Source organism: Misgurnus anguillicaudatus, chromosome 19, assembly GCF_027580225.2.
Source record: "Misgurnus anguillicaudatus chromosome 19, ASM2758022v2, whole genome shotgun sequence".
Lineage (NCBI taxonomy): Eukaryota > Metazoa > Chordata > Actinopteri > Cypriniformes > Cobitidae > Misgurnus > Misgurnus anguillicaudatus.
Window position 1 is genome coordinate 28,595,258 of NC_073355.2, and position 23,348 is coordinate 28,618,605.

At 39.0% G+C, this 23,348-nt stretch overlaps 1 protein-coding gene across 18 annotated transcripts in view; it reads left to right on the plus strand.

The window, feature by feature from the left end:
- Positions 1-23,348, plus strand: part of rbfox1 (RNA binding fox-1 homolog 1) — a 330,856-nt gene that overhangs the window by 290,041 nt on the left and 17,467 nt on the right. For 13 of the 18 annotated variants that reach the window (XR_008641739.2, XM_073857354.1, XM_073857348.1 and 10 more), the window contains 6 exons: positions 1,180-1,233; positions 4,032-4,124; positions 5,731-5,791; positions 7,312-7,365; positions 17,567-17,699; positions 18,613-18,652. Coding sequence is in view for 16 of the 18 variants with exons in the window: in XM_073857354.1 (XP_073713455.1) it covers positions 1,180-1,233; positions 4,032-4,124; positions 5,731-5,791; positions 7,312-7,365; positions 17,567-17,699; positions 18,613-18,652 (435 nt within the window). In the remaining 2 variants the exon portion in view is untranslated. The remainder of the gene's footprint in view (positions 1-1,179; positions 1,234-4,031; positions 4,125-5,730; positions 5,792-7,311; positions 7,366-17,566; positions 17,700-18,612; positions 18,653-23,348) is intronic. The other 5 variants (XR_012359261.1, XM_073857349.1, XM_073857350.1 and 2 more) reach the window with 2 other exon arrangements.

The following is a 23,348-nucleotide window of genomic DNA, read 5'->3' on the forward strand; positions in this document are numbered from 1 at the left end:
GATCCCATTCAGACGTCGTCTCTTTCAGGAAAGACCTTGCATTTTCCAACATGACAATGCTAGACCACATACTGCATCAATTACAACATCAAGACTGCGTAGAAGAAGGACCTGAGTACTGAAATGGCCAGCCTGCAGTCCAGATCTTTCACCCAAAGAAAAGATTTGGTGCATCATAAAGCGGAAGATGCGACAAAGAAGACCTAAGACAGTTGAGCAACTAGAAGTCTGTATTAGACAAGAATAGGACAACATTCCTATTCCTAAACGTTGGTCCTCCTCCAGCTGTTCCTTATATGCACATTTAACTTTTCTGGCCTCTTATTGCTACCTGTCCCAACTTTTTTTGGAATGTGTAGCTCTCATGAAATCCAAAATGAGGCAATATTTGGCATGATATTTCAAAATATCTTACTTTCAACATTTGATATGTTATCTATATTCTACTGTGAATAAAATATAAGTTTATGAGATTTGTAAATTATTCCATTCCTTTTTTACTCACAATTTCTACTATGTCCCAACTTTTTCTGTTTTGGGGTTGTATATATATATCAGTGCTGAGCATAGATTAATGTAGATTAATGTCATACAAAATAAAAATATTTTTTGCATAACATATAAGTTTGTGCTGTGTATAATTATTATGTATATATAAATGCACACACATTCATGTATGTATTTAAGAAACATTTATATTTGTAAATTTATTTGTATTTTTATATATTCTATATTTTATATAAATAAAAACAATATATAAATAAAACATTTCTTATATATATATATAATACATAATAATTATACACAGCACAAACTCAAATATGTTATGCAAAAAATACTTTTATTCTGTATGAGATTAATCTAGATTAATATGCCCAGCCCTAATAAAAGAAAGATCCCATTACAGTATTTCAACATTCATGTTGTATGGCATATTGCATGGCATATACTCTTGTAACTAAGTAGCAAATCATGGTTTATGTTTATGTCACAACTAAAGCATATTGGCTATTTTTAAAAGAATCAATACACAGCCAAGTGCATCAGCACAAAAGGAAACTGCTTGTTTAGCGTTTTCATGATTCCTTAATGTCCACCCAGTAAAATTATGTAATTTGTCATGCAAAACAAAATACCAAAAGACATTAAGTCTGATCTGTGTATCTGTTCTCTTTTCAGCAATTTGGTAAAATCTTAGATGTTGAAATCATATTTAATGAGCGAGGATCAAAGGTACGTGTGTGACTAACTTCCTTTGCATGCTTATATTCACTGTAAACTATTTCCGTAGAAATTACAGTATTACTGGGTATTACTGGCAACAAGCTGCCAATAACTTACTGTAGATTTTACATTTATGTTATTTACTGGCAACAGTTTGGTCAAAGTTAAATGAACATGAAACTTTTTTTAGTCTTTATCTTTTACAGTATGTTACTGGCAACCAGCTGCATAATTACAGCAATTTTTTTAGAGTGTTTTAACCAGAAAAGTACTGTGAGATTACCAACACTGTATGTTTATTGATAAAGCTGAAGGTCAGATTTTAATGACCTTTAATGAGTTAGAATAGTGTATACTATATGGGGACGTTTCCCAGACAGTGTTTAGATTAATCCAGGACTAGGCCTTAGTTATATTAGGACATTTTAGACAAAACATTAGCATTGATATACAGTGTGTTAGATACGTGCAGGGCAAGATGTTTTTTTAAATGAAGGCAGCTCAAACTAGAGTTGGGTCCTAGTCCACCTTTGTCGAGTACGAATCAAGACCAAGTCCTTAAACACCAAGTCTGAGTCCAAAAGGGTCCAAGTTGGACTCAAGTCCGAGTTCTTAAAGGCCGAGTCCAAGTCGAGTCCGCCCGAGTCCAGAAAGTAGATAAATTGAAAAAAGATACAAAATTTGTATTGTAAATTGTTATTTTCTATTAATACTTTAACCTTTCAACCCATTAAACCAATGGCAATATAAAAATATAATAAAAATACCTCTATTGCATCTTGTCATTGCCATTGAACATTTTTATTTTATGTCTTTTCCTATCAAAACTGATTTCAAAGAAAAGAAAGGGATATAGAAGTATCTTCTTTTTACCAAATGTCTTGAAAATAAATTCTCTATGATTTTCATTAGCAAAACAAATTATTGCTGACTTTGAGGACATCGTGCTAGCCACGCATTGATGTGTGTGATGTGTGTGTTTGTCTGCACGTATGATGCGACTGGCTGCTGCCTGCCAGTGTGTTGCACTAAAATAACAGGAGGGGAGACACTGGTCACCCTACACACTGCATAGTAATTCGGTTGTCACTTCACCTTTTAATGCTTAATCCTGTTCTGTACACACACACTTCAGTTATTTACGGGACTCACAACCGCATTCTACAACCGAATTAACTCCCGCAAAATGCAGGTAGTGACAACCGCATTTACAGAAACTCTGCTTAGTGTGTACATAACCGAACTGATCAACTAGTAAGTGTTTAAACGTGCATCATAAACATGACAGATCTCTCTTCTGAAAAAAATAAATTCCTAGAAGGGGAAAAAGTCTTCTGGATGTGCGGTTCAGAAAATGACAGGGGCATGAGGTTTGCTGACTAGTGTTGCCTAATCTTGCACAAAAAAAAATCCAATAATAAACCGAAATAAATCTTAATGCTTTACTTCAAAGATCAAAATATTGGGACCGGCACCTTCACACTTTATTAACACCAAAAACTTGATCGCTTCATGAGCCAAAAGCCATAAACAGTTAAGCGCCAAAACGGTTTTTAAGTACAAAAAAGACGAGGACCTGGCAACACACAGTGCTGTTATTATTTTGGCCAAAGCTGTGAGTGATAATCACGCGTGACGGCAGAACGTTGGTTATTTCTGTGTCAATCATCACAGTTTCGGGAGTGAGTCTTGTTCCGTACAGACATGAAACGAACATTTAGGGGAGTCACTCCAGCATTTAAATGTGTAAAAAGTTTGCAGTGTGTACGAGACAGAGACATCAATTAATTCTCATCTCAAGTTTATGCTGGTTTTATTGTTACACGTGACGCGGACTCGACTGTACTCGGGATATTTTCCGAGTCCAAAATGTCCAAGTCCGAGTACAAATTCACCCGAGTGCGTGCCAAGTCCGAATTCATTCAAAATTGGACTCGAGTCCCCCAACTCTAGCTCAAACATGCATTTTACTCTGGGACAAGAGATAAGCACTGTCTGGGAATCCGCCCCTACATGTTTTATACAATATTGTAATGTTTGTTGTAGTCATGTTAACGTATGTAACACAATCTTATCAGCTGCTGTGTTAGAGTTATTAGTGTCTTATTAAATGGAGTGTGTGGAAATATGTTTGGCACTTGTCATTATGTTATGTTATCCTGTCGAATGAAGAACGTTCTCTACTGAGCTCCATAATTGACAGTGTTATTCAGTTTTCTGACACTTAGCATCATTCCTGTGCACAAACAGTTTTCTTTATTGAAATATGAATTATGTTCTTCTGTTCCAGCTGGGGGAGATAATGGTGCATTTTAACAAGTTCTGTAGTTCACACTCCTTTATCATTTATCTTATGAGTTGTTGTTGTTGTTGTTGTTGTTGGGGTTTTGTTTTTTCTTTCTTTTAAATGATCTCCTTTTTATGCTTTACATTATACGATGTTAAATTACAGCATTTATTTTATTCCACTTTTCCCGATAGATTTCGTTTCCTCTGTTAAGACTTGTTAAAGGTATATCCATTAGTTTTTATTTCCTTTAGTTTAATTTGGTTTGAGTGACTTTACTTTCTTAGACGTGGTGTTTCATTTCATGTCTCCTTAGAGGTTCGAACAGAACCCGTAAATTAGCGTTAACGGTTGCACATCTCGATGCTTTGCATGAGGAAGACAAAGAGAGAGGGGATTAATGCAGCAGCTGTTTTTGTGTGTAAGAATGGCGGTAGAGCCACAGTGGATTTCTTGGGTGTATGACTGAATTAATAATGTGCATGTTGTTCTCCCCCTCCCCTCTCCCACCTGCATGCAGGGTTTTGGTTTCGTAACTTTCGAAAGTAGTGCCGATGCGGACAGGGCCAGAGAGAAATTACACGGCACGGTGGTAGAAGGTCGTAAAATAGAGGTGCATGTAACAAATATTTCCCTTCTCAAATGTTCTGTTTGCTTTTGCGTTACGTTCTGTTGTCGTATTTCTTCTTGTTGTTGTTCTTGATTCAGTTTTCTGTGTGTCAGTGTGTGCCTCACTCTCATCTCACTATTTTAGACGCATCACTCGTCTTTTCCTGTGTGTGCTATTCTCTCTATCCTTCCTCCCCTCACCCCGCTGTATTCCTCCGTTTCAGTTATTCTAAGATCTCCAGTCGGATATAATACGGTGCTCTCTGTTATCTAATTGGTTTGCTTTTGTTGGCATTCACTTGTGTTTATTTAATTCAGTTCCTTTTTTGTTCTGTTCTTTTCTTTCTTTCTTTCCTTTTTTTTTTGAAGCATATTTTGGCTTAATAAGCAAACGGGTGCAGTAAGTCAACAGGCAGAGTACAAACAGCATTTGTGTGATGATAGCCAGAGGCCTTATTGCAAAGTTGTCGAGGGACTTGCGGTTAGAGCAGTCTAATGCCAGCAGCGCCGTTAATTGGACTGAAGACGCTGCGTAACAGGCATTAGACGGAGCTACTCACAAACATGAGCCTTTAAATCCACAACTCAAGTTCTGCTTATTTTACACTCTAGAACAAATAGCTAACCGGTGGGTGTCTATAACCGATACCCATCTCCACCACTGTAATTGTTTTTGCAGCTTTTTGTTTTTGTTTTTAATTGTAAGACTTATTTCGATATGCCGCCTTTAGTAAGATGTTGCATATTTTGCCTTCTCATTTTCCCCCTTTTTCCAACGGTAGCCGATAGGCCCCTCGCCAAACTCAGTAGCCATGGTAACAATAGATACACACGCGGGCGATGGCGGCACATGGTAAGTGGAGAGAGCCATCTGCCATTTCACGAACTCCGCGCTGAAACCTCGTGACTGTTTTTTTTTTACTTGATGTTGAGTTTCTTGATGCTGTTTTCTCTTGGTACGCGTGTTACTTGCGTGAACGTTTAGCTTCCTGAGAGGCTCTGATTGAACTGAACTGAATCGTGCACATCCTACTCAGATTCTGAACTCCATGATTATGTTAAATAATGCACCCTCTTTTATATCCTTTGTTAGCTGTCCTACGAGCTTGAATGATTTCCTTTCTTTACTTTTTTGTTTTTCGTTCTGATTATTATTCTTGTGATGAAGCAAAGCGCTCTTGGAGTGTTGAATGCTAAATGTTGCTTTGTCGTACCTCGACTCTGAGGTTTTAGTGTATGTTGCGCAATGCCAAACTTGTTTTGTCCCTCCATTCTTTATTTTTTCTTTTAACCTAGTCGTTACCCTTTCCACCGCATGCTCTTTCATATTCGACGCTTTCGTTTGTTGCATTTTGTCTGTTTTCGTTTTCCACTTGATCATCATTTGACAACGCATGTGTAGAAACTTTTTCTGATGAGACTACTGCATATGTATTATTTGCTTTTTATGTCGTCTTTAAGTATCTTTTTTTAACTGTGTGTTATGATCTTTTTTGACTACGTTTAAAGTATTTATCATAATGCATGCGATATTTGTTAAATTACATTTTCAGTATTTACAGCTTCAGCTTATGTATTATTATTGCTCACGTGTGTCTGTTTGTGCTCAGGTTAACAATGCCACAGCACGGGTAATGACAAATAAAAAGGCCGTCAACCCATATGCAAATGGTAAGTAGTTTTGTACTGTGGTAGTTATTGCTATTGTTGAAGTAAAACTTATATGGGAGTTCTCATTTTATCCACACAAACCGTGGGTTCACACCAGCTGCGTTTGAGGCGTCAAAATCTCGTCTACCGCGTATAGTTTGCCGCTTGAACATTTTGAGTTTACTCGCTTCATTCGCACGTGAAAGTCTAGTCATCGAGACATTCACACGGAAATTCGTGTCATGGGAGGGGCTTCTGCGACTCCGCACGCATCCTGTAATCACGTCACTACTAGAGCAAGCTCGTGATTAACGCGGAACATTTTTCTGCCAAAGTTCAAATTTTTGTAGTGCAGTTTTTCCGACCGCTTAATCAGCGTGTAACAAACCCAGTTATCCCGGTATCACCGTGTGGTAGGGGGTTACAAATGCGCATGCAGACGTGTGCATTTTACTTTCACTTTTGAATTACGCAACTGTTTAAATGCAGCACTTGCGCACGCTGCGTTAAATCGCGTATGAATTTGCGTGCAATGCGAGTGCAACAGCTGGTTTAATTAAGTGCTTGAGTCAATGTGCGCAGGAAATTTTCACATAACCCGCCAGTCCCAAGCAGAACAACCGGCTATTTCTCCATAAAGCGCTGCTTGAATTATGCGTTTATTTTTCTTGATGAAAAACCCAACAACAAAACGATCTCGCGTATATTAAACATCATATATGGATATTATAACAAAAACGAGTAGGCACGCGGCTTCTGCCATCGTCTGGTCAGTCAGCTCACCTCGCACACTCTGACATGAATAAATGAAATCTGACACCCGCAGCCGCTAATCTGTGACGTGACGTGCGTTCAGCTCCGCTGAATTCAGGCAGCAGACACATTCAGTTATTAGTGTTTGCTCTCTCTAAAGAAACTAAATGATTTAATTACAAAAAAATATCAAAATGACGGTAAAAGACGGTGTCGCGGTGGGCAAGTGATGTAACCGGTGAAAGGCTGAAGCACCGGTAATCACCGTTTCACCGACTATCGCGACAAGCCTACGCTCAATTCGCGCCAATGAGCCGGAATCACGTCTACCACGCCTCATTCATGCCACGAGACCTCCAGACGCGCGTTAACGTGTCTTCACACTGACTTAACATTGAAATCACTCGCGCTTGACGCCTCTACCACGGCTGGTGTGAACGTAGCATAAGCACAAATGAAAGTAGTAGTTAACCATTTATGTCAGTTGGAATCACTGAGATCTTTTCTGTATAAGAGCTTAAATAGACAGCCCATTTGTACAAGTTAAAAACTGTGAGGGATATGTCAGGCTGCTCAGCGCCCCATTGCAGCCTGGATGACAGGACCGCTTCACTGTGGTCAGCCCTCTACTGACATCAGTAAGACAGCAGACGTACCAGACCCGAAGGTTCTAGTGAACTGTAACCCCAGGTCTTTGTCTTGTGAAGGATAAGATGTAGATTCGTAGACATGGTGCTCACCAAGATGGCTAATATAAAATGACTTTCTCATTCTGTCTTTGTGTCTAGGCTGGAAGTTGAATCCAGTCGTGGGTGCCGTCTACAGCCCAGAATTCTATGCAGGTGAGTGGATCATCAATTTAAAGTGCCTTGTAGTGCATTTTATCATAAAACTATTGACTACAAGTATAGTCCTGGTCTAACACATACATGAGGGTTCATGTATGTGCACCACCCAATTTTTTTGGGTACTTTGTACGAAATTTGTCCGCAAGCTCCTGGCAGGCTTTTGCTGCTTGTGCTAACCGTATACAAACACATCCTCATCCCATGATCCACAGCGCAGCTAACTACGTAAGCTGGATTAGTTCAAAAATGCGCAGCACTTTTTACAGTTAGGTCAGTTCGAGATCAGATTGCGCTCTCACCACAAACGAACCGCTCCAGTTCATTTGAAAGTGTACCGATACCAACTCTTCAAGGAGGTCTCGGTCCGCTTGTCTGGTCCACTTTTCCGAGTTCGATTGCTGCATTCTCACCTGCCCAAACATACCGTACCAAGTGAGCTATCGAACTCTAGCACAATTCAACTGCACCAAATAAGGCAGGTGAGAAAGCACCTACATGAATATTGGCAAATGCAATGCAGAAAAGCTTTGTTGTAAAAAACATCTCATTCTCCCGCCCTAGATCTGCCATTTATGAGCCCCCTCAACAAAGGATATGAAATAAAAATTGATGTAAGATACCAGATATTATATTTTCATATTCCTTTCAAATAGGAGGTTTGAAAGCTCAATATCTTTCAATCATGTTATTTTATTTTCATAGATTGGATTATATACAGGGCTCGATTGAGAAACAGGAAATCGTAAAGGTTGACGTTGAAGGTTGACGTTGAAGCGTGTTATTTGATAGCAAATAACATACGAGAAAACCCAAGTTACCGTTTATGGGCTCGGCGGATGAGGTGTGTAAAACGGGTGACCTTAATCTACAGGCAGTGGCATATAGGCTGAAAGATCTGGCAGGGAGAAAGCGATTATACTAATCACCCCAAGGGGCTGTTTCACAATGTGCGCCGGCCTATTGGCAAGAAGCTCCATTGTCACCACAGCAAACAGGGAACGCATCTTTGAAAACATAATCCAGCGAACGTCCAGACCCCCAGGGCTTCATTTCGCTTTACAGTCTCGTTGGTCGAAAGACACACTGGACTCTTTTTCTCTCATTTCCTTCGATGATCTTCCCCTCAACCTTGGCCATCGCAGCCTCTGACCTTTTCTCAACATCATTACCGCCTCCATTATGTAGAAAAATATCGAGATTTTATGATAATAAGGAAAAAACAAGAGGCAAAATATAGGTGATGAGGAAATCTAATTGTCTGTCTACGCAAGGGCATCAATGGGCTGAAATATATTTAATAAATTAAAATCAATATTTTCAATTTCTCCAGACAGCCGTTTGCCTAATTCAATGCACATTCTGTTAATTACAAAATGGCTCATTATTGATTTGCTTTCGTCTCACCTTTCAAGTGTCCAAACAGCCCACATCCCATTAAAGTGCGAATGTTTTGTTCTCTCCAACTCTTGTCGTTTCTTTTCTCTTAAAACCTCTGTCTTAATTATAATTAAAGCATCGTTAATATGGCAGAACTGGGCCGATAACGGAAACCGTCTCGAATCCTTTTGTTTGCTCAACAGCTGAAAATAGCTATTGGCACATTGCTGCATAGTTTGCAGTTGGAAAGACCGCACGAGTGGTCGAGCATGCCTTAGCATTCAAATGTCGAGCAAGCCACGTCTGGTCCTTGTTGCTGGCTTGCCTCCCTGAGCCGAACTTTAAGTATAAAAACAAATATCCTGAAGGACTCAAATTAGGCAGATGGGGGATGGAAAAGGAGCACGCTTGATTCATTATTTGATCAGACTCGAGACGTGAGGTTGGTTTCAGAACAAGCCTCGGCAGTCACCACTTGAACCACCTCTCACCTGCGGTAGGCTGTTGATTTAAGATAGCTTTGATGTTCATTAACAGTTCTCTGGCTGGGAGGAATGAAAGCTATCAGGAAAAGGCTGAGGGATGGCCGGAGCGCCAGACCTCGCTCGTCTGCCGGCATGATTAAGCGTTACGTCTGATGGAGATTGGGCGGATGTTCGAAAATTAGACTTCCAGCTATTTACGCCCAGAGATTATGCAAATGCGGACCACCTCTGACCACGGGAAATCTATGGCTTTTCACCTTGCACACACACATGCATAGCCTCTCTCTTTCTCTTTTTCTCTTTTGCCCGCTTCGCATTCGCACATGCACAGGGAGGGTTAACAAGATGCAGTTTCTGCAGTTATTTTTAGTCATCGAAAGTCAGAGTGTAGATGTGAATACGCTTCTATTTTACATTTTTATAATGGGTTTTCGTGACAAACGTTTTTGAAAAATGCACATAGATTTCGCAATTTATTAGTATTTGGTATGCTAGCTTTTTTGCTTTAATGAAAGCATGCACGTGAGCAGGCATAGTTTATGCAAAACGTGATGATCCATGTCATCCCAGCATGATTTTCAATGTTTCAAAGTCATCGCGTGCTTGAATGAAGGCAAGGCAATCTGACCTTCTGTTCAAAGAAGCTAATGTGGTCAACGACACAAATTTGCTTATTTTATCAGTTACTTTGAACTAGTAAAAGCTTGGATTAATTTTACGTTAAAGCAATAAGCCACAAGAGGCTGTGCATTACAGTGATTTAAGGGGTGCTTACTACTTTACACAATGCCTTAAACCTCTTAAACTCACTGTTAAAATGAACACATTATTATAAATAATAATTGTAATTAAAAGCACTTTAGGCTATTATATTATTTTAGTAATAAGATGTTTGTTGTTGCTAAGCAACATAACAATTTGGTGTATTAATATAAAACGTTTACTCACAGGTGTACAATAATTGGCATTTTACAATGGCATAAAATGGTCCCATATTGGCATTCATCCCGTTTGGGCTAGTTAATGCTCCTCTGATTGCATACACATACTCATTGTCCACTGCTAACAGCCTAATGTTCATTTATTGAAGTCAGTTTCTCATTTCGAACGCTCATTGGCAAAGAAATAATTAACTCATTTCCTTAAGTGGGAAGGGCGACATCTCTGTATCCAACATCCTAAGATTATTGAATTCTCAGCCATGGGAAGAACCAGATTTATATTGGCTTAGCCAATATAAGGCATATGAACTGAAATGGAATATGTTCAGTGGTAATGATTTAGAGGGTCATTTGTATTGACTGACAGTTTCGCAACGCTAATGTTTCAGTGTTTTAGTATGACATCACTGTCCTTGCCTGCTCTTTCATTGAATCCCGACGGAACGAGGGAGCGCGGCCGCCTCCGGCACTTGAAACGGTTCTGGGCTTTTTGAGCCTCCGAATACGAATGATAAGTTTGAAAGTGACGTTCAATTAATGGAGCACAGGGAAGGAATTTGAAAATGTTCAAAAAGGCACGAGTGAAATGAAATTAATTTGTTCAGATAGGGTGTCGTAGAAGACAACAAGCGGCTTTTAGCAGAAGGACGGCGGGGAATGAAAGTACTTTGGTGGCTGCTTCTATGTTGTACAGTGAAGGTTTGAGATTGCATTGTGGGAAGAAAGAATATGAAATGACCCTGACATGTGTACAGAGGTGATTAAAAATGTACATTCAATAATGTCTTTCAGAAAACGCGTTTCAAAAGAGAGCTTAGCGTGAGATTAAATACATTTGGATTACAAAGCTAACAGGGCTGGTTTATACTAGGTTAAATGAGTGTTGAATGTAGCTACACTATTTTTTAAAAGCTTCTTGCTGTGAAAAGCTACAAATATAAATTCCCATTCAAATGGGATTAGTTTCATATAGAGAGGTGAGATGTAATATAAAATAATATGAATAAATAAATCAAATAATTAGCTATAGCCTCATTTTTAAATCATTGACCCGAATATTTCTGAATATTATAGTTTTACTTTCTATGAATGTCAGGTGAAAGAAATCCCAATTGAGTAATTCTAGTGAATTGCTGTGAATGACACATTTCCAAGCTCTTTAACTATGACTAACTGGGTTTCTATCACCCTGATTTTATGCACATTTTGAAGTATCGCTTAAGAAACGAGTGATGGAAATGTCATATTTTTTATAAATTCGCAAAAACGTTTTTACGCTCGCTTGAGGTGGTTTTTGACTTATGCGAAAAAGAGTAAATGTGAATGAGAGATGGAAACGCATTAAACACACGTGACTGACCGTCTAGCTCAGGGGTATCAAACTCAAGGCCCGCAGGCCAAATCTGGCCTGTCCCCTCATTTTATGAGGCCCGTAAGACTTTACAAATTATTTTATTGCTATTAAACGTTTTATTTTTTGCAGGCTATTTCCTGCATTGATTTTCGTAATGGCCCCCAAAACGAATTTTTGTCCTGCCAAAGTCTTTTTTGATAATTTAAAGTTATTAAGTGGGGATAATGTTGATGATTGCAGGAGAAAGAACGAACAGAGAGTCCCGGACACGCGCACTCTACAAACTAAGCACAGTGACCGTTTCTCAATCGGAAGGCTGAAGCCTCCGAAGGTCGCATTTGCAGGAAGTAACAATTATAAAATTGACCATTATTCTTAGTTAATCGTAAATAGTTGTAATATGTTTATAATGTGCGAATGCCATGCTCAGTTAACTTAATTAAACCAGGCTTGATGATGTATGCAGCCTGCATATGCGACCTCCGGCGGCTGCAGCCTTTGGATTGAGAAACGCGAGTATCTGCTTTCTTTCCCTCTTCCTCTCTCCCTCTCTTTCACGTGCGCTCATGTGCATATTCATCTAAACAGATACAGAGTGGTAAAAGTCAGAAGACCAAATCCTATCCAGCGAGGAAATGTTTTCTGTCTTGTATCTATGTTTGATAAATGCATGGCCTGTATATAAAGTGGTTGTAAAACTCTTTATTGGTATCTGAAAATGCCTCTCATTTTATTGTCTGCACAATGAATGATAACAGAGAAATCAGAGAGTATGTGCTCATATATACCATTTCAAAAGATGTAAACAACACTGGTCCAGAAGCACTTCCTGTTTCAGTTTTTTAACACTAGGTAAACGTTGGGATAAAATAAAACCAACAGAACATATAGAACTGAATCAAAAAGTTAAACAAACATCTTAAAGATAATGATATATGTGAAATAATAAAAAAACAGTTACAAACTGAAACAGGAAGTGTTTCTGGACCAATAGTGTTTACATCTTTTGAAATGGTCTATACAACATGTGTTTTTGTTTATTTTTTAAATAATCTGTAGAATAGTTGTACACTTGAATACACTTTGTCATTATGTGCCCTGTGCTTCTACTTTTAAGCTGTGTATTAATATAGTTAATAACAAAACCAGTAGTAATCGAATGCAGAGGTAATTATGTAATGTAATAAACCAGTTGATACATTTATAGTCTTACAAATACAATCGGCCCTTTGAAAGCAACCGTAATGCTGATGTGGCCCGGAATGAAATTGAGTTTGACACTCCTGGGCTGTTTCTCAATATGCATTCTTCAGCGAACTTGCGTCCTCATGTTCTCGCTCTACGTCATCATTTCGTCGAAGTTCAATTCCTATTCCCAAGAACGCAAGTACAGAAGACGCATGAAAATACCCGAATGTGTTCTTGATTACGAGGATGCATCGAGTGCAGACTTGCGCTGAAATCGCTTTACGCCCCAGTGCCTGGCAAGACCGATCTCCACGAGAACGCAAGTCTGTTCCTTGCGTTCTTGGAATTGAGAAACAGCCCTGGTCTAGCTGTATCATCTGACGTTGTCTTTACCATATATGGGGCTCAACGTCGTCAGAATGCCCTTCCTGCAGGTGCCTGCATCCAAAATTCTGCATTTCTTTTTCTGTGCACAGCATTCAGGTTTGCAAATTCAAGCACTGCTAGTAAATTTATAACTTGCCCAATCATAACTAAATGCAGTCCTTATTCCATTTCCTAAGTGTGCCTTGTTTTATTTACTGTTGGTTACTAGGTTACCAATAGGCTACCACCGTCATTCACTCTAACAACTTGATGGAAACGCACTTATTTTTCCCATTGGTTTGTTTTTGAAAAATTTTAAAAAGATTTGCTTCACGTTTGGATTGAAACCCGACTATTCTATCAGACATCTCTGGAGTCAACCCAGTATCACGAAATTATGTTGCTATAGTCACGTAAATTTGTAAGTCTTATGCGTGACACTGACACGGTTTTCCGCCTTTTTGCATGAACATGTCATGTATTTCTGTTTACGTGTCACTGTCACGTATTTGTTACTCATCTGTTTTGTCCTATTTTTAAACCATTGACGCTTCGGTTTAGGGTTAGATTTGATGTTTGCGTTAGGAAGTCCCTTTAAGTATTGGTTTATACCTTTTTTCATGATTTATTTTTTTATATTTTAAGATTTTTAAACCATTGTCGCCTGGCATTAGGGTTACTGATGGGTTTGGGTAAGGATGTCATTTTATGTACATCTAACCCTAAACCGAAGCGACAATGGTAAGAAAATAGGACAAAACAGTTGAGTAACAAATACGTGACAGTGACACGTAAACAGAAATGCGTGACATGTTCACGTAAAAAGGTGTCACGCATTTGACTCACAAACTTACGTGACTAATAGGTAAGTAATTTCGTGATACTGGGTTGCTGGAGTGGATATTGGTCAATGAAGATTTTACTTCACAACAGCTACACTGTAAAAATTCCTTGTTGCACTTAAATTTTTAAGTTTAATCCATTTGAAATTACAATTAATTTCAATGTTCTTGACTAGTGAGGAGTTGCTATGAATTATAAAAATAAAGTTGAAATAACTTTAATTAATTCACCATTATTTTTTATAATTCAAAGCAACTCCTCACTAATCAAGAAAGTTGAAATAAATTGTTAATTCAAGTTAATTAAACTTAAAAAGTGCAACAAGGATTTTTTTTCACATCACATTTAAAAAAAAAATGTCTGGAAAACCTAGAATTTTTATTTCCAGTTTGAACTTTGAATCTCATATTTTTCATGATTTCTTTCGACTTTTGTATAGCAAAGATACTTTGTCGCGTTTGCAATTTGCGACGCACAGTGTTTCACAAGCTGCACAATAAAGCTAACACAACACGCAAAGCGTTTTACATGACCAGAAAGCTCTGAGATCTCTTTAATCTGAAAGCGGGTCTTGTTTATATACGCATTTGTTAAAGAGTCTCGATGGTTTACTGCACAGAGGTTGCAGAGTGAGATACGCAGGGCAACCAAATCTCCTGAAATGTTTATGAAACATGGTCTCTGCCCACCTCCTCAACACTTCCCACACAAAAGCCAATGAGAGAAATTATTGCACTACAAAGCAGTTGTACACTTTTATGGCTTTGATGGGGAGGCAGCCTCCCGTTGGCCAGAGCATCTGCTTCCCTGTAATCGCTCTCAAAGCAATAAAATGGACTTGCTCTCCTGTGCATCCCCCTGGAGCTCGATCTTGCTGTACGCTCCCATTTCTCATTCACCGGCACTTACTGTAGCTCTCTCTCTCTCTCTCTTCCTCTCTCTCTCTCTGTTTTCATCTTTCCCTCCACCCTTCATCGTTCTAAATGAAAGTGCATTCTCTAAGTTGTTTATACTGTAAATATTCATGCTAAATACATCTCATATTTATTTTCCCCGGGACACATTCTACACATCAAAGTGATGCCACTGCAAATATGCAAACGTGTGCGCAGCATATTTCAAACATGGCTGCATGTAATGGCAGAATCAAATAAATAACAGGGTCCACACTGAAAAATCTAATATACACCTAGAAACAAATTAAAAACAAATCTTTGAGTTGTATTGGATTTTTGTTATTTATTTTTTTTAATTAACCACAGACATTTAAAGATGAATCGGTCATTTACCTTAATGTTAACTGTAAAATACCAAATATTATATAATAAAAACTTTATCTTCCTCTATATTTTGAAAGGTACTACGTTTTAACAGGGTTTCACTTCATTATATAGAATGACAGCTGTGGGCCATTGTCTGAAAGCTAGACATATCCAAGGTGACAAAGAGTCAAATGAAACAATCCTTCTCTCCTTTCTACATCATGCAAACCCCTTCTTGAAATCTTAATTTTTTATTAGCCAGATGAAAGATTCAGTGCCTCTTTTAGACATTTATATGATCCCACTTCATAAACCTGTAATGTTAAAGAATAGATCAACTCCACTTCTTTCCCAACCCTTTCCCCGCAGCCATTTCAAATTAAGCCTCCTAATAGTCATTTTCACCTCCGACGCCCTATTAAACTTAATGATCATTTAGCAACAATACAAAGCGTACTGTTTTTACCAAGCGTGAGAGGTCTGTATGCCTCCCATAGTTCAGTTATTACTCATTGTTAGAGTTTTTAGCTAATTGCTGGTGTATATGGAGGTAGGGCACCATTCTGCAGCGGCAGATTTATTGAAGTAACAGGTATTGTGGCAGTATACTGGTGTATCAAAGGGCTCATATTTGATCATTTTATAACATTTTTCCGCTTTTAAGTCATTACGTTTTACATTACAATCTCTTTGACCCTTAGAATTAAACAGCTTGTTTTTGTGACTGTACCTTTAAAGTTCACTATCGAAATGACCTCTGTTAAAAATTGCACTGTGTTTTATCAAGACGGGTCAAGCTGCTGAACTCTTCGTAGGCATTTCTCCTACGCTAATATGTTAACGTCGACGGCATATTTTAACATGCACACGAGTGTGACATCATAGATCATCCCTTGTACTGTATTTCAAAAAGAACAAAAATGGTTTTAATAAGAATAACAACAAATTGTGTTAATAAGAATTCCCCTACCATAAGAGAAATGAAAGCCCTCTTTTGCAATGCTGTTGCTATTCTGTAATAGGCTTTATGCCCAGCTGCACTACTTCCTGAACTTCAGCCAGCTCCTTGTTTCCTGTCTGCCATTGTTGGACGAGCTGATTAATCCAGATGTGTCTGATTATTGTTGATTTGACTACTGAGGTCGGGCACGGCTGGATTAATCGGTTTGTCCAGTGAGGGCAGACAGGAAACAAGGAGCTGGCTGAAGTTCAGGAAGTAGTGCAGCTGGTCATAAAGCATATTTTATTTGTTTGAATAAGATTATGAATTACAGAGGTGGACACTACTTAAGTATTTTATTTGCATTTTCCAAGCAAGTGTTTGTCTTGGGAAAAAAATACTTTACTAAAAAAAATTTCACTATATTCTAAAGCATAGAATCATAGTTTGTATTATATTGCATATTAAAATTGATTTAATACCTAATTACATAACAATTGTGTACTTTTACTTTTCTTGAGTGAAAGTACAAAAGTACTTTTTACTTAAGTGAAAGTAAAAAAAAATTAGATGTTTAATGTACTTAAATATTAAATATAAACCAAAAACTTGAAATTGTGAAATGTAGTGGAGTAAAAATTATGATAATATGCTTTGGAATGCATGTTTTCCAAAGAAAAACACTGATGATATACGAATAATATAAAATTTACTTTTATGTAGAAAGTAAAAATACTGAAGTAGTGTCCGCCTCTGATGAATTAATGGATGCACGTGCACACACACATATCTACATTAAAAAACGGTTCCTAAATGGTTCTGTGTCTGGCTGTATGGTATAATAAACATCCTTTAAAGGGGACATGTCATGAAAATCTGACTTTTTCCATGTTTAAGTGCTATAATTGGGTCCCCGGTGCTTCTATAAACCTAGAATATGTGAAAAAGATCAACCCAGTAACTTAGTTTTGGTTAACCATTCTCTGCAAGCATGTGAAAAGTAGGCCATTGAAATTTGGCTCCCCTTGTGATGTCAGCAGGGGATAATACATCCCCTTATTCTGCACTATCCAACGGCACTGCCATGTAGTGCAGAGATCAGCTCATTTGCATTTTAAAGGACACACCCAAAAAGTGTCAATTTTAACATGCTATAATAAATTATCTATATGATATTTTGAGCTAAAACTTCACATATGTACTCTGGGGAGACCAAAGATTTATTTGAAATCTTAAAAAAGTGTGAAATGTCCACTTTAACATCCACAGAACCTTGTTTGTCTCCAAACATTTTTCCGACTTTAAAACCGTATGAAAGAAAGGTACTTTGGAGAACCAACATAGTTTTTGGGTGTGAAGAACCCTTTCGAACACCTTTATTTTTAAGAGTATACATGTTGGTGCTGGTCTCCAGTGTCTGATGCATGTTTTTCCCACAGTGCCAGGCTTCCCATACCCAGCAGCCACGGCGGCAGCCGCCTACAGAGGGGCACACTTACGAGGAAGAGGGCGCACCGTCTACAACACGTTTCGGGCAGCCGCGCCTCCCCCACACATCCCAGCCTATGGAGGGTGAGTAGACGGACCCTGCATATACACACAAGTTCACCTTCAGTCCTCTCTTATGGCAACACCCTCACCACCCCCTTCCTCCTCAAACCGGGCTGCTGTAACATGCATGCATCTCTAGCTCACCACACAAACCAATGCACCATGTAGTCCGTGCCTTGAGAGGTGCATCCTGCGAGTAGCGTTGACAGTGAGCTGTTGTGCCATTACTGTATGTCATGGTCGATGGCCTTTAGCTTTTCTTTTAGTAATGTAAAATCCTGTCAAACCACTGAACGCAGAAGGATTTGTCAGTCAGATGATGATGTTTTACGTGCGCAACTGCAAGCGAATGGTATTGAAGGAGACTGTGTGGGGTTCTTTAAAAATTCTCCTAGTGTCTTATGTAAATTGACACATTCAGTATGCAAAAAAAAGACGACCACACTTAATCAGTATGCAAACAGTATTATTAGGATAATGTTGTTGGTTAGATTTGGAGTGCTGAATATTCCATCAAGTTAATGGAAGATTGGGATACATTTCCTAAAAAAAATCAAATGTTTAAATAACATGTATACTGCACTATAAGAAAATTTAATAACTGATTCTCTTTATATATCATCTGAGAATAACCGGACAGTGGTATTTTCAAATATTCCTAATGTTGATAATAACAAAAATGCATTTTAAGCAAACGACAAGTCATGCATGAGCTCACTGTGGTCCCGGTACAAAGCCCTCACACAAGTATACTTCTTAAATGCTTGAAGAGACCTTCAGTCTGTCTTATTCAGTTTGTGCATATGACTTATTCTGTTTTACTAACCCTGGCGAGCGATGGGGTTGGTATTGCTTGCATGGGAACATGCACTATTGATGTCTTTTGTTTGTTTTGTGTTTGTCTGGGTGTGCGTGTGTGTTTGCATCTTTCCAGTGTTGTTTACCAGGACGGATTTTATGGTGCAGATATTTATGTAAGTATTCGCATGCCGTCCTCGAATGTTCATGTATATGCCCCCCTCCCGCCCTACTCATCACCTTCCGACTGTAAAATTCATTGTTGTTTTTATTGTTAGCCTTCATAATTACATCACAAGACCATCACACACATTCAAAGCCATTTTTCCATGAGAATAAGAGCTAGCCAAAGTGCATGGGTATCAGTGGCAGTGAAGTGGCCCTTGGGTCCATTGTTAGTTTGGGTGTGACTAAATGACCGAAAGTAGAGCATGCTGGGATGAAGTGTACAGTAACTTGTATTAACTTTCACACTATTTCTCTACATATGCAAAAATACGGGGAATACAGGAAATTGTCCAGTATGCATTTAGATATGATTACTCCAAATGTTTGTATTGTATTGTACTGTATTGTTCCTGTCAGTTGGTAGAGCAGTGCAAAAGGTTATGGGTTCAACTCCCGGAAAAACAAATACTCTTTTAATGCACTAGAGATACAAGCATCTGCTAAATGCAATGTAAAAAATTTGATGAATCAAATACGCCTGTTAACTTGCTGTTACATACATACCAAGTGTGTGTTGCTGGCATCTATCTGTGCCGTGCAGGTCCTTTTTTGTGTGCCATGTTGAGAAGTGTAGTGTAGGTTTGAGTAAAAGCCTTGTGCGTTTAACTGCAATGTCACGCATTACGTCCAGCAGATGCCCCTGGAGCCGAGGTGGTGTAGCTGGCAGGGAGCGAGGTCTTGCTCTCCTCAAGGCCGTGTCTCATTGAGCCTGACACAGCCTGATGTATCTCCGCCAATTCACCCTCCTCTGGGACGAAACAAATTGTACAGAGGACAAATGTGTGTGGAAATGGCAAAAAGGCTGCTGTAATGCTTCCTCTGTTCCCTTTGTCATTAGTGGAGTGCCACACTCGCGGGGTTTGATTGTTCCACCGCGATAAGATCATCTAATATTCATTAGAAACTATTCAAGAACTGTATTGTTTATTACCAGGCTTAATTTGAGTGCTCTGGTAATTTTACTGAGGGTTGGAAAAGGCCTGGAAAATAAAGCTACGCTAGAACGGATGTGACAAATGTGTATCACGACGCTGAGATGAATGAGTTAAACAAAGAGAAACCGAATATGCACCGCATGCAGGGGAGCAATAAAGCAGAAAGAAGATCTACCAAAATAATGAAGACAACCCAGGGTGTATGATATTTCTCCATTTAATGCGTAATACGAAAAGCTCTGTGCCTGCCGCATGCGACTTGCTTTCATTTCTACAAAATCCAGAAATACCCATAGCTGAATCACTCCAAACAAATAAATCCATTCGCAACACCATTGATGATTGGAAACCTTTATATTAGAAACCACATGATTTTTGTTGCTTGTAGTCCATGCTTGTTACCTCTGAAGAAATTATCGGTATGCTACTGAACTCCTAAAAGTATAATTTTACAGACTTTATCATTCAGAGAAAACCATAGTTAGATGTTGTCTAAAGGAACTTTTACTTACGACAACAACATGAACGTTTTAATGCGTTGGCTATTCTTTCACACGACAAAATAGTTTTAGGGTCCTGTAAATGCAACCTTTTAAATTTTGGTATTAAAGTGCACGTTTTGGAAAAAACAACGACGTTAACGTTTCTATGTAATCTACAAAAACACATCATTTTAAAAGCGGTGACATCCTGCTCATGCATAACCTGTTAAATATGCTTTGTGTACAGGATTTTGTTTGTGCTACTTAACTCTTTCCCCGCCATTGAACGCTTCCCTGCCAATAACGAATATTTCTGGCTTTCCGCAATAACCGCTATTATCCACCAAGTGGCTTATAAAACCCGGATGTATCGCTTTAGGGCAAGCAGCTGTATGTCCGTGTAAGTTTTGAGGATCGCTCTGCATCTTGATTTCAATCAAAAGTCCTTCACAAAAATGCAATTATCTCAGGTTTTGCTCAAAATTTTGTAAACCTTCCTATATTTGAGAGGTGATATTTTTATTTTGTTTGAAAGCAGAGGGTCTGTTTTTTTATTTGATATATTGTATGTTTATATATTTAAAAAATAATATTTTCTGAAAGGCATTAAACTTTTGTAAAAATCATAAAAAATGCTGGCGCTGGCTGATAATTTTCTTTTTTTAAACGCTGGCGGGGAAAGAGTTAAGATAATATGTTTATTAAAGGGACATTCCACTTTTTTATGCTCATTTTCCAGCTCCCCTACAGTTAAACATTTGATTCTTACCGTTTTTAAATCCATTCAGCTGATCTCCGAGTCTGGCGTTAGCACTTTTAGCATAGCTTAGCACAATCCATTGAATCTGATTAGACCATTAGCATCGCTCTAAAAAATAACCAAAAAGTTTCAATATTTTTCCTATTTAAAACTTGACCCTTTTGTAGTTACATCGTGTACTAAGACCAACAGAAAATTAAAAGCTGCGATTTTTTTAGGCAGATATGGCTAGGAACTATACTCTCAAACTGGCGTAATAATCAGTGACTTTGCAGCTGTAACATGGCTGCAGGAGGCGTAGTGATATTTCGTACTGCCCGAAAATAGTCCCCTTGGTTACTTTCTCAATGGCAGGGGACTATTTTCGGGCAGTGCGTAATATTACTACTGGAAAATGAGCTTATTTCCAAAAAAAGTGGAATATCCCTTTAACCCGTCAATTTTGTCACTTTATGGTCCAAAAAACTGTTAGTAAAAAAACAACTGCAATGTTCCTCAAGCTTCCAATGCGTTGTTCACCTTGATGCTTTCACCATCTTCATTGTTTGTATTTAATGCGCTGTAGAAGAAGGTGTATGTAAACGTAGTGTTTCTTTACAAAGTAACCACTACTGACCTGGCATGCATAATACAGCATTTTATTCGTTTTGGCAGATCTAAGGGCCTGTTTACACGAGAACGCTCGAGGGTGAAAACGAAAAAATATTTTATCGAATGTGCCTTTCGTTTACACGGCGACAGCGTTTTGGGGGCTTTAAAACGCAAAAAAGTGAAACCACCCTTCAGAGTGGAAATCTTAAAAACGATCTAGAGTCGCGTTCTCGTCTAAAGAGTAAAAACGCAAAAGTCTGCTCACGATGGCTCTCGTCACGTACGCGTTTACGTCACAGGCATGCGCCAGTTCAGGAAAATAACAACAAACATGTCAGATTATTTCCATACGTCGGACCTTCAAGTTGCCATAGCTGCTCTGATAAATATACAAGTCTTTCCCGCAGTTTTGTCGAATTATTCACAGCAAGTATTGCTGATCAGAGAAGGCGCATTAATTACCTCAGTGAAACTGTTGATGCGCCAATTCGTCTGAGGCAAACCAGACGGCTTTGGACGAGACCTGGGAGAACCAGGAAGAAGGTTGTATGTAGGCACATGGACTTGGTGTTGTTGTCTGTCAGTGCTTCACAGTGCCACCTAGCCGCCTTGAGTGCATACTACATCGAATATCACACACTTTTGCGTCACCATATGCACGCAGATTTCCCCCTCAGAATGCTCGTATAAACGCGGAATAAAAAGTGATAACGCAACATCACTTTTGCGGTTTCTTTTCAGATCGTTCCCATGTAAACGTAGCCTAAGTAAACACTGATAATTTTGACAACAATGTCATGAATACGTCAAATTTTTCAAAAAGTCAAGTTTTTGACTACATTGTAGTCATATCCCTAAAATGAGAACAACCTTCCCCATAATGCCACCTGCAAACAAAAAGCAAGTAGGAAATCTCCTTACATCAGTAAAATCCATTGAGCAATTTCATGGTCTTTACATTAATGTTTCAATTCAGACTCAAGCTCCTAATTGAATGCGTACATACAGCAATAAGTGGATGTTTCCTAAGTAGCTATTGTAATATTTGCATAAAGCACTAGAAAGGTCGCCGTGAAGCCGTCTGATTCTGTATTATACCCCTTGGTGGAGTCCTTTCAAGTGTGTCGTCTATATGCTGGGCCATCAAGTATGTGGGCCTGGACCATCAAGTGGACGTGGCAGGCAAACACGCACTCGAGTAAAAGTATGAGAAACGCACCGCACACATCAATAACCATGATAAGGCCGCTATGTCGGCATGCACCACGGACAGATAGGAGCATTTAGGAGTCAGTGGAGCCCTATCTATCCCTCTCACTGTCTCTCACCGTGAGTCATAATGATAAATCGCAGCCGCTCTCCAGATGCGCGTCTTAGCGGTAAAGTCCTGGCCACTGCTCTCGCCACACCTGCACACGCTGTCAGTTTTCCCGAGGTTAGTTGACCAAGCCTAATGGAGCTTCAGAGACATGTAGATGCCCGCGGCCCCCGTCTGTCAGAGATGACAGCGCTGGTGAGTAAAAGGGCCCCTGCGCGATCCTTCAGCTCTGTGGCCTGTCACAGCGGCTTTACATTCGGCCCCAGATGTATCAGGCCTAGGTTTTCCCTTCTCGCTGTTGTGTGCGAGTAAATGAAATGGTTTGTTAAAGGGCCGCCACGTGGTGGGAGCATTGAATTACTCTGTGAGTCATTAGAGAGAGAGAGAGACTGTAAGGGAACAGAGGTGAGCTGAGGGACAGGACCGTGGAGAAAGTGTGCGTTTCGGTAGTATTTGTGTTCCCTGGGAATCGAACCCATAAATGTTGCCCTGCTTATGTAATGCTCTACAAACATCCTTAAACTGAATTTGCATTAAATAAAATCAATACAACTGATG